Source organism: Galleria mellonella, unplaced genomic scaffold, assembly GCF_026898425.1.
Source record: "Galleria mellonella isolate WM207_F2 unplaced genomic scaffold, CSIRO_AGI_GalMel_v1 utg36, whole genome shotgun sequence".
Taxonomy (NCBI): domain Eukaryota; kingdom Metazoa; phylum Arthropoda; class Insecta; order Lepidoptera; family Pyralidae; genus Galleria; species Galleria mellonella.
The window spans coordinates 851,291-863,185 of NW_026442086.1; the positions used below are offsets into that span (position 1 = coordinate 851,291).

Consider the following 11,895-nt stretch of genomic DNA (forward strand, 5'->3'; position numbering starts at 1 on the left):
TTCAATATTTAGACAACATGTTAAAAAAAATATGATGGACTAGGTATTAATATCTACTCAATTTTATTACTTCTTTGCATGATAATTAGTATCAAATAATATTTAAAATAAATTTATTTCCATATTTACAAAAGAACCAAATTCTGACATGTGATTTTTTTAAATTTATCTATAATAAAAATCTGAGTTTAATATTACAACAAAATCTTTATTCTAAAGACCAACATCAACTATATTTCTAAAAGATTTAAATAAAAATTATTAAAAATTTAATTAGTATGGTCCATAAAACAGTACTTTCATGAAAGTTGCCAGAATTAAAGAATTGAATTTACCAGAGGAAACTTAGTAAAAAAGTCATTTGCTTGAATACCTCTGACCCATTTGTATTTCTAATATGAAGCAGTTGTGTTTGCATGACTGTATTTCAGTTTGAAGGGTAGGATATAGGAGTGAATTTAGAGAATACAAGGCATAACGCCTTACTCCTCAGAGCAAGTAGTATATTCTGTTATGTCCATGGTACTATTCATGTCTATAGGCAACAGTTACCACTTTTCATCAGGTGAGACATCACCTTGTTTGCCGCTGTAAACTGCATAAAAAACTTTTCAAAATAACATATTAGGTTAAGAGATAAGTTAGAGAAATGGTTCCTCAGAATCTGATAGATTAAAAATTAATTTTGACTAATGTTGTTTGTAAAACATTTCCCACTGCTGGACCAAGGCCTTCCCATTTAGGTCTTACTATTTAGAACTTAATTGAATCATGTCCTTCCTGTAGGAAGATGTTAAATATGGCTGATATAAAGTTAAATTATTTTATTATTTATTTCCCTTAAATTTTTTTTATATAAAAAACCTTAGATTATATTTTTTTATATATATAATCAGCCTATTAATTCTGGGATTACACAAAACTACTGCAAAAATTTAAATACAGTTTTAATAGGACAAATATTGTCCATATAGGACAAATTTAAAATCTGATGTGTTTTACTATTTCTATTTCATTGATTTTCCTACTTCCATAATTCCAAACTACAATAATACATTGCCATTTTATAGCTGTTTTTAATATTGAAATCAGACTCACAGTAATACTGATTATAAAATACTGAACTCTGATCCAATTAAACTAAATGCTTAGAATAACAACATACAATTATTTAGTTTGATATTGATTTAGACTGTATAAATAAACCAATTATTTAATAACAAATAGAGTTGGTCAAGTGAATATATATAACAAGAGAATATTTGTTTAAACACACTCATTCTTGGAATCACCAACTAGATTTAACCAACTTTTTTGCATAGCTCAATTTTTGAAAAAAGTATTCTTATGGGCTATACAATGTTACGATATCGTAATGGGCGAAGTTGTGGAATACAGCTACAAACATTATATCACCTATTCTTACCTGCAAGTGTGAATCTGTCCATGTAATTTATGAGATTGACAAAGCACAGCACTCCCACAGTCATATATTCGATGAAGGTGACATCTCTCAGGGTTTCTCTTCTCCTAGTTTGCTTCTCCTGGAGCAGTGTCGTAGCAGAATCATTATCTCCATTTATCTCCAACTCTTGATTGGAAGTATTTGGAGTTATGCTATTCTGATTCATTATGACCACACTACACCCAATAAAGTTTTATGATTATTACAGCCGCAACCACTTTTAAACAAGATACTGTACTCAAGTTTCTTTAATTACAAAAATGTCAACAAATGGATAATATGATACCCACAAAATAAAATTAATTATTGTCTATATTTAAAACAATAATATATGTCCATTATATCGTACGTGTAAATTGATAATAGAAAAAAAGTTAAAAACGTTAAAATGTGTGAAGTATGATTTGACATTTAAATATCACATTCGGATAACGAAAGAACCGAACGACACGCAACCAACAAAGTATCCAACTCATAGATCCAACAATCAAAGACATAATATACACGGGATTGCCAGATGCGATTTGTTATTTTTACCCAAATGTCAAATACTTTTTTATCCAAATCAATATGATTTCGTTTACTTTTACATAATCATAAATATATATTGAGTTTCACTACGTTATTAACATATATACTGTTTTTCCCATTTTTTATGCTAACTTCATTCTTATACTGTATATATCGCTATAGGCTTTACAAAACTGTCAATCAAATTACTCAAATTTCTCTAAATCCATTTTACTTTTCTTCAAAAATTTCTCCAAGATTTTCTATCCTCCAAAAATTAAAAAAAAAAGTTCACCTAAGATGCAATCAAATTCCAATCAATGTTGCTAGAATAAATCTAATGCCAAAAAAACATTGAATCTCAATAGCCTATAAATTACCTAAATTCTTTTATTGTAATCTAGCCTATAATCACTCAATTATACTCTCTCACACTTCTACGTAACGTATCTATATTTTTTTGTGTTTTTCAGTTTCGAATATAATTCAAGATTTCAGGCAAACTAAACCTAATAAATATCATATTGGGGGAAAAGGGATTGTAAGTAATGGAGAATGAGAATCTCTTTGCTAGCAATATATTCAACCAGGTCGACCTCCGCGCGGTTCCCCCTGGAGACCCATAAAAAAAATCATCATCGTCATCTTTCTACCCTTATCCCAATTATCGTTTGAGGTCGGCGTAATATGTTTTTATCCATATTACAAAACGATTTGGCTTTTAGTTTTACGACCGGCTGCCTGCCCGACATCAACCCTTTTTGGGAAACAAAAATCATATTTGTTATAAAAAAAGTCGTTTATATATGATACGCATCTACGTAACAGTAATATAATCACCTTCCTATGTTAAAGTATTTGTATACAAATATTTTTAAAGATGGTCACAAATAAAAAAAAAAATTTTTTATAACAATTATATAAATATACATTATTGATAAAAATACTAAAAATGTAATAGTCATACTTTTGCTTCTATTACTTTTTTAGGAAAAGATTTCTTGATTTCAGATACTATTTCTGCAGCAGTATTTATTAGTCTTTAATATTAACCACACTAACCAAATTTGTTTAATTATTCTACGAAAGTTTCTTTAATAATTCCATTTATTCCAAAATTTCTTTTTGAGGAAAATTTTTACCCATAATTGTGAAAACATAACTAATCTGACAATATAGAATAAGGCAAAGAAAAAATGTGCCAAAGACTAAGAATAAGTCAAAGAAAGTCTATTACAAAAATAGTTAACCAAATAGCCAAATTGCCAGTCTTTCTAATCTGTGGTAAGCGCGTATTACTCCAAGTACAAGCCTTCGTCAATTAGAATGATAACATTTATATATATTTCTGTGTTACTATCTTTAGTTCATTTTTTTAATTGGTGAAAATGGTATGGTAACCCCGCCTACGCTAACGGGATACGCTGGCGGAGCACCAGTGAAGGGTGACAGATAAGAATGAAAACAGACCAGTTAGCTCATCATGATGAATTCATCAGAAATTAACCATAAAAGTTTCCAGGGAGAACCGTGAAGAGGTCGAATATATTGTTGAATATATTGCTAGCAATGAGATTCTCAGTCTCCATTACTAACAATCCCTTTCCCCCTATCTAGTTCATATTAAGAAGCTGTGTTCAATCATGGCTGATAATCCCCAACTTGAAAAGCCACCTTGAGAGTCAAAATCATAGCGGCATTTCAAGAATAGCGCATCGTTTATGACAAAATTTATTAAATTTCTTAATACCGTAAAACGGGGTTTATAATATTCAGTGGGTGAATAAAAACGTTTTTTTAAACACAATTATTAGATATTGGTGAGAAAAAACAATTAGAGATCAAATTTATTTTAAAAACAAATATATTTTCAATTGACTTTAAAAAGAAGGAGGTTCTCAATTCGGTCATATTTTTTTATATTGTTACCTCATAACTCTATCAGTTTAAAATCGATTTAGAGAATTCGTTTTTTAAGTGAAAAAATATACTTATAAATAGGTTTCATAAAAACTTTATCAAAATCAATCCAATAGTTTAGTTTTTAGATAAAAATAAAGGATTTGTCACAGTTGGAGTCAGTTTTTGTAGAACATAATTATTTATTATCCTGTTAAGATTGATTTTCAAATTTATGTTTACTACAAAAGAGTTCAATATTAAAAATGTAGCGTATTACTCACTTGTCAAAAAATTGGATTTAAAATTAAAGCAGAATAGAAATAAAATAAAATAAATAAACATAGGTACTTGTTATATTGGCCATGTTTTTTGTACAACTTGAAGATTTTATATTATGAAATACGTTGAAATAGATTTTTATGACAACATTCGCTATCGATATTTTTGATAGAGGCATATTTAAATGGGGTTTTTCAAAAAGGGTAACGTTAAAGTTTCTTCAAGGTCGGCAACGCGCATGTAACATTCCTAGTAAATAGTAAGTGGTAGTGTAAATGCCCATAAGTTACAGTAACCGTTTACTATTAGACGGACTTATTTGCCACTTTCGTGGTATAAAAAAAAAGATAATGGTAGAACATTGTGAATATTAATTTATTTCAGTGTGATACTTTTTAGGCAACATGGTCACTAACCTTAGTCTGTTCCGTATGGAACAAACTTTATTTTAAAAAAGTGTGTTATTTTATTTATTCAAAAAGGTAACATACATGTAATATTCCAGGTTTCATGTAAATAGTCTCTAAGGTTACTGTCAACTCATATAATATAATGATCACTTGCTTTGTGACTCTGTGACCGTCTGTCATAGATTAGAGAGACTAGTATCCTTACTTAGGTTTTAAAGACTTATCATATTTGGGGTTCTCGTAATTAATATACTTACATTTACATTCCTTGTTTTTAGGTTACCTATTAATCCGGTGGGTTTATTTTTTGTGAGGGTAAATTAAGGTAATCTAATGAGCCTACTACAAGTTACTATTATACTATTTTTTAATAATATTTAGTGTTATTAGAATTAAGCTAAAAAGTAAAATTGTTTTGGTACTTAAAGTGAACCTAAATAATTATTGTTATTGACATTATGTCAAAAAAATTATATTTAGTTCTTTTCGTTATTTTTTACTGCTGTTTTGCAAAAAAATATCAAAATGAAGATAAACCTTCGTGGGCTAAAAAAGATATTAGAGATTACTCCGACGCTGACATGGAACGGTAAGTTCATAGATCGTCAAAATTAAATATATAATTATATATATATAATTATATATATATATATATATATATATATATATATATATATATATATATATATATATACATATACATATACATATACATATACATATACATATACATATATATATATATATATAAGTAATTAGTTTATAATATTACATCTTTGTATACACACACATCTTCTCTTTAACCAATAACAAAGTTATATTATTAATTTCCTAAAGTTTAAAGAATATTATTCAGATAACGCTGGAACTGCTCCAACATAGAAGCAGAACATTGTAGTGAATTTCAGATGTATTCATCACAATGGGATAACTGACCTGCCTTTTCATTCTCACCTATCATCCCTCATTGGTGCCCGCCAGTATATACTGTTAGTGCAGGTAGGGTAACCATTTCATTATCATCCATTAAAAAATTCCATCCAGCAGCATTCTCAACTATTCTCTTAATGCATTTCTATATGTATAAGGATGTAGGTGACATCTAAATGTAAATTTATGTATATTATTTTTAGATTATTTGATCAATGGGAAGAAGATGAAGAGCCACTACCAGAAGATGAACTTCCAGAGCATCTACGGAAACCTCCACAGATAGATCTAACAAAAATGGACATGTCTAATCCAGAATCAGTACTACAAGCTACTAAAAAGGGCCAAACATTAATGATGTTTGTTAATGTAGCCAATAAGCCATCCAGAGCAAGGACTGAGGAGTTAACAAAGATCTGGCAAGCTGGATTATGGAGTAATCACATGCAAGCAGAAAGGTATCACTATTAAATTAGAAATGATTAACATCTATGGTGTTGTGTGTGTCTGGTATATCACTTGCAATGGGTCTCTACTAGACCTCACTACTTCCATAAGAGCATTTATGTATTTATTTTTTGTTATAGGTACTTGATAGATGATGATAGAGCTATTTTTATGTTCAATGATGGGTCTCAAGCTTGGACGGCTAAAGAATATTTATTAGAGCAAGAAGAATTGAAAGATGTTCAGTTAGAAAGTCAAACATACACAGGGAAGAAATCTGATGTTAAAAACAAAGCTTTAAGAGATGAATTATAATAGATCTGAATTATTAAGCATTTTTAATTAAAACTCAAATTAATAATAAAATTTTTGTTTATTTTTTTTTTATATACGTAGTAAAGGATTGACACTGCGGCCAGTTGGAATTGATGATTTGAAATTACATGTATACTGGTTAGTCATATTTTTTAATGAGATAAATATTGATCCAACCAGTTCATATAGATAACTAGAATTCTCGAATAATATATATCCTATATTACTTGCTGATAGTGTAGCTCTCAATAAATGAAAGAACTTATAAAATTAAATACTTTTTAATTTTATCCATTACGATCGAATATTTCCTCCTATGAACATTCAGGTTATGGAATGAGGTTTTCCCAAGAGATTACAGCATGGGGTTCTTCAAAAGGGGAGTAAAGAGGTTTCTTCAGGGTCGGAAACGAGCGCGTAATTTTTTTTAATGGATAATAATGGAATTGTAACCCCTCCTGCGCTAACGGTATATGCTGGCGGGGCACCAATGAGGGATGATAGGTGAGAATGAAAAGGAGGTCAGTTAGCCCATTGTGATGAATACATATAGAATCTAGCACAATGGTTTCGAGGGGGGATCATGTGGAGGTCGACCTGACAGGGTATATTGCTAGCAATGGAACTGGTAGTCCGTATTACTAAAAATCCCTCCCCCCACGCGCGCGTGCTGCAACTCATGCGTAGCTCTGGTAATGCAGGCGTTTATAGGCTACGGTAACCACTTACCATCAGGTGGACCGCATGCTTGTTTGCCACCTTTTTGCAAATCTTCTTTAAGATATTAGTACAGATTACCAGACTGTATAAAAGTCGTTTGCTTGGGCACCTTTCTCCCATTCGTGTTTCAACCGTAAACCGTTGTTTGCATGGCTGTGTTTTTGTTTGAAGGGATATGGCGTGAATTTACAGGGTACAGAGGAATAACACCCGAGTCCTCAGGATTGGGATATGGCGTGAATTTACAGGGTACAGAGGAATAACAGACTAGTGGCAAACACTTATTTAACATGGATTTCTTTTTAAATAAAATACAGCCTATGTTACTCACTGAGCTTTCTATATGTGAAATTTTTAAAAACGATTCAGTAGTTTTTGAGTTTATGGATTACCAACAAACAATCCAATCTTTATAATATTAGTATAGATATTCAGGATTGGCAACGCATGTCCTCATTTCTAACAATCTTTTCTGCTCTCAGTTAGACAATATTTTTGTAATGAATAGTAATCCTATCTGCACTATCGGTAATAGACAAACGGGTCATCAGTGACTCATTGAATAATAAGTATAGAAACAGTATACTCTGTTATGTCCATGGTACTTCTCATGTCTATAGGCGACGGTTACTTTCCATCAGGTGGGCCGTCAGCTTGTTTGTCATTCTAAGTTGTATAAAAAAAAAGACTAGTGGCAAACACTTATTTAACATGGATTTCTTTTTAAATAAAATACAGCCTATGTTACTCACTGATATTGTAGCTTTCTATATGTGAAATTTTTAAAAACGATTCAGTAGTTTTTGAGTTTATGGATTACCAACAAACAATCCAATCTTTATAATATTAGTATAGATATTATTTATCTGCGCTGTCTATATACATTTGCAAAACCGTGGGAAATTCTAAGAAACGAACTTCAAATGAAAAAGATCCAAGATCGTTCCCAACTAAATATATTATTACATAACTGGTTGGAAGCCGAAGAGAAACTTTTTAAGTCATCACTGGAGATTTTGTATTACGAATTTGATGTCTATCAGACCAAAGCACGTCCTCGATGTCAAACATGTTGATCTTTTCTGCTCTCAGTTAGACAATATTTTTGTAATGAATAGTAATCCTATCTGCACTATCGGTAATAGACAAACGGGTCATCAGTGACTCATTGATACAGAGTGATAATAATAAGTGAAGATGAAATCGAGTCAATTGGTCAATCTTGACGAATTCAGGAATAATTGTAAAATAAAATTTTTAAAAACTTTTCGACTTAAAAGGTATATTGCTAGCAAAGAAGCTTAAAACCCATTACTAACAATCCCTTTTATCCTTGAACATTAAAAATGGTAAAAATTAAGATATATGTAAGCAAAAGACGCAATAATATAAAACTATTACTTCCTATTGTTGTTGTATTTTTAGGGATAATTAGTAGGCAGTAATATTGTATGGATTTAATACAAATACATTCAGTACTATAAGTATCATACAAGCTTAAACAAAAAATCGTGATAATAGGAAATAATATGAGAAAAAACCCCCATTGATTCCAAAACAATTGTCAGAATCGGCTATATTGACAAATATATTATGTAAAATATAGGTATACAAAAAAATCTAGTGAATTAGGAGCGATTTTGCCCACAGAGAACATGTGGCGTATACCCATGTAATAAATTTGTTTTTGAAATTTGTAGAAAAATAAATAGTAATTAACAGAGCCCTACGAGGTTGCGCGCACAGGAAGATTTTTATATTGTCATTCTTATAAAATACATAGACATTTAACATTTTGTTGAATATTGCATCATTCCATCATTATTACATTATCTCTCTCTCATCTCCATTATTATTACATTATTCAACTGCATCTTAATCAAGTAGTTATAGATTTTTGTTAAATTGTAGCTATCCTTACATTTTTTATTGAAGAATGATGACAATATAATTTTTCCAAATACGTACTTATGAAAGTTAATTATTTTAGTTGATTAAAACTTAAGTGCTGTGTATAAAGATTTTATTTAAAAATATACTTTTAAAAACATGAAAGGGGAAAACTAGATGAAAGTTTTTTTTTTTAAACAAAAAGTCTTAAAAAGCATCAGTAGCTCGGAAATGTTCTTCATCAATTGTAGAATAAATATGACCCTCACCACACATCCAATCGAGAATTTGTCTGAAATAACAAGCAACAAAAACAGATTTATTTTACTTTCATAAAAGATATAAAAAGGTTACTTCAATGTAAGAAATGTTATTATTAAAATTGAAAATATAAATACTAACTCAAACTCTGTTTTTGACATGCGATCTTTCAGTGTCGTATACATATCATCCTTGCTTATTCCTTGTTCTAAATTGGATGCTCGTATGAGATTGAAAACCATCATTTGGCGGGCATTTAATCCATTTACAGATTGATTATTATCAGCCATGCCCACCATAGAATTGACTGGTAGTCCAGAAGATATGACATTATTAGTCACAATTTTTTCCTGAAAATAAATAACATTTAAATTAAATTTAAATCATGAAAAAAATTAACAAACAAAGTATACAATGTAAGTATTAATATATTGTATGTAATATAATTCCACCTTCAGATAGATAATGGTGTCAATTGTGAGGTGCCTTCTCTAAAACTATCTCTAAAATTAAAACTTCATTTGATATCACACCAAAATCTTGAATATGAATTAAATTTATAATAGACTTAAGTCAAAATTATTATAATTTTAGCTTATGATTGTCTATAAAACAGTAATATTGCAAAATTATCAAAACATTAGGTTGAGACATAAATTTAGAAAAATGGCACCAAGTTTCAAGGTAAAGTCATTGTTTATAGCAAAAGTTATGTCATATTTACAGGGAAAAATAAAATAAATATCAGAAAAATATAAAACATATACTTATGTATTTCTAAATATAATAATAATTTTTTTTTTATACAACTTAGAATGGCAAACAAGCTGGCAGCCCACCTGATGGAAAGTGGTAACCGTTGCCTAAAGACATGAGCAGTACCATGGATATAACAGAGTGTACTGTTTCAACAAAATGTTATAAAAAATACATACATACAATACAATATATTATATTTACATATATTATACAAGTGTAGTTGGTATTACATACCTTCTTTGAATCAGCTTCCATCTTAACCTTATTGTTAATACATTGCAAATAATGGAAAGTGATTTCATTGACATCACTTACTGGCATGATTTTAAATGCCATCAGGACCTTCTTCCCTTTATTAGTTTTCACATTACCAAAAATTTGTACATAATCATTTACTTGGATTCTTGGTGCTGATTTATCCTAAACAAAATTTATATTATTTATTATCTTCCTCTTATGGGAGGAATACCTTAGGACTCAGTAGGATTTTAATGAAAACAACTTAATTAAAAGAAAATTATTCCTTAATAAAATCATCACATTAATGAGTCTGTGGTCCAGTGTGTATTAAAGATCATCAATTTAAAAAAAACATTGTATCAATTTCCAATTGACTCTAGTGATGTAATTTACTGATTGCAAATCAAAGAGAGATGAGGGTATACTTGCTCTTGTAACATGGAGTTTAAATATACTTAATAAAATGTGTGCATTTTTGTTACCACCATAATAGGAAGTCAACAAATAAATTCCGTATATTATTATTAAGGATACAGTCATAAACATATTTATTTATACACTAAGAAATACAGATAATAATTTTACATACATCTTCATCCATGGCATCTTGATCTAACCACAAAACTGCTCTCATTCTTCCTGTTATATCTTGAATTGTGTATGTTATTTTCGTGCTTTGTGTTCTAATATTTCTTACTCGGGCTACTACAGAAACAATTTGTATCTCAGTCCCCCAAATCTTTACCCCATCATCACCACAGTGTAAAGCTTGTCTAATGACAATAGGGGCAGTACGGGATGCTCTTCGACCCTATAGGCATTAATAATGATGATTACTATGTTATTTAAATAAAATTAATTACTAAAATTGTTATTATTTGCTATCTACTATGTTACAATATTGCTATTTAACCATAAATATATGGGGGAAAGGGATTGTTAGTAATGGAGACTAAAAATCCCATTGCTAGCAATATACCTAACCAGGTCGACCTCCACGCGGTTCCCTCTGGAAACTATCATGATTAATTCTTCATGATGAATTCATCATGATGGGCTAACTGGCCTGTTTTCATTGTCATCTATCACCCTTCACTGGTACTCCGCCAGCGTAACCCGTTAGCGCGGGCGGGGTTACCAATCCATTTTCATCCAACAAAAAAAAAACATAAATATATAAAATCAAAAATGGAAAGATTTTTTATACTATGGCAAATAATCTGACAATCCTCTATTTAGGAAGTGGTAATAAATATCAAAGATATAGTATAAGCAAAATATTTAAGAACTGACGCTACAAAATACCTACGTACTGTTTACTTATGTTATTTTTTATCTAGACATAACTTTCTAAAACAGCAATTGATAGTCATTCAAATGTAATTAATTTAAAATAGTATTATATTATTACAAATAACATACAGTTTTTTGTGCTTGATTAGGCGTGGCAGCATTCCCAAATTGATTTGGAGAATTAAAAAAGCCGCCACCGGCCACAGATTGATCTGAAATACAAATAAGAATTATCTGCAGTGAAATTACATAAACAAAAACATTAATTGGCTACAAAATGACGACTTACCGTTCCACATTTTGTTTCAAGGTAAAGTAAATGGGTTACCCAAGTTTAACAAATTATATTAATGTTCCCGGTAAATTTTGAGAAACAATTTTACGAACAGAATACGACAAGAATGACACGAATGGATTTGTCAAATTTTGTGACACTATTCCGATTGGGACAGTACACAGCCACAGATTATTGAC

At 30.0% G+C, this 11,895-nt stretch overlaps 3 protein-coding genes across 5 annotated transcripts in view; 1 reads left to right on the top strand and 2 right to left on the bottom strand.

The window, feature by feature from the left end:
• Window positions 1-1,956, bottom strand: part of LOC113520487 (protein spinster) — a 37,615-nt gene extending 35,659 nt beyond the window's left edge. The window contains exon 1 of one of the 3 annotated variants that reach the window (XM_026905823.3): window positions 1,427-1,956. In XM_026905823.3, the coding sequence (XP_026761624.1) occupies window positions 1,427-1,631 (205 nt within the window). In that variant the 5' untranslated portion in view covers window positions 1,632-1,956. The remainder of the gene's footprint in view (window positions 1-1,426) is intronic. The other 2 variants (XM_026905824.3, XM_026905822.3) reach the window with 2 other exon arrangements.
• Window positions 1,957-4,730: 2,774 nt separating this feature from the next.
• On the top strand, window positions 4,731-6,533 carry LOC113520624 (LDLR chaperone boca). Its single transcript, XM_026906013.3, has 3 exons — window positions 4,731-5,155; window positions 5,700-5,954; window positions 6,084-6,533. Exons 1-3 carry the CDS (start codon window positions 5,025-5,027, stop codon window positions 6,256-6,258), a joined length of 561 nt encoding a protein of 186 aa, XP_026761814.2. The 5' UTR covers window positions 4,731-5,024; the 3' UTR covers window positions 6,259-6,533.
• A 2,454-nt stretch (window positions 6,534-8,987) lies between these two features.
• Window positions 8,988-11,869, bottom strand: LOC113520626 (replication protein A 32 kDa subunit). Its single transcript, XM_026906015.3, has 6 exons — window positions 11,711-11,869; window positions 11,551-11,633; window positions 10,718-10,939; window positions 10,123-10,308; window positions 9,271-9,479; window positions 8,988-9,160 (listed from the first exon to the last, which is right to left on the bottom strand). The coding sequence occupies exons 1-6, from the start codon at window positions 11,718-11,720 to the stop codon at window positions 9,076-9,078; spliced, it is 795 nt and encodes a 264-aa protein (XP_026761816.1). The 5' UTR covers window positions 11,721-11,869; the 3' UTR covers window positions 8,988-9,075.
• Window positions 11,870-11,895: the final 26 nt, after the last annotated feature.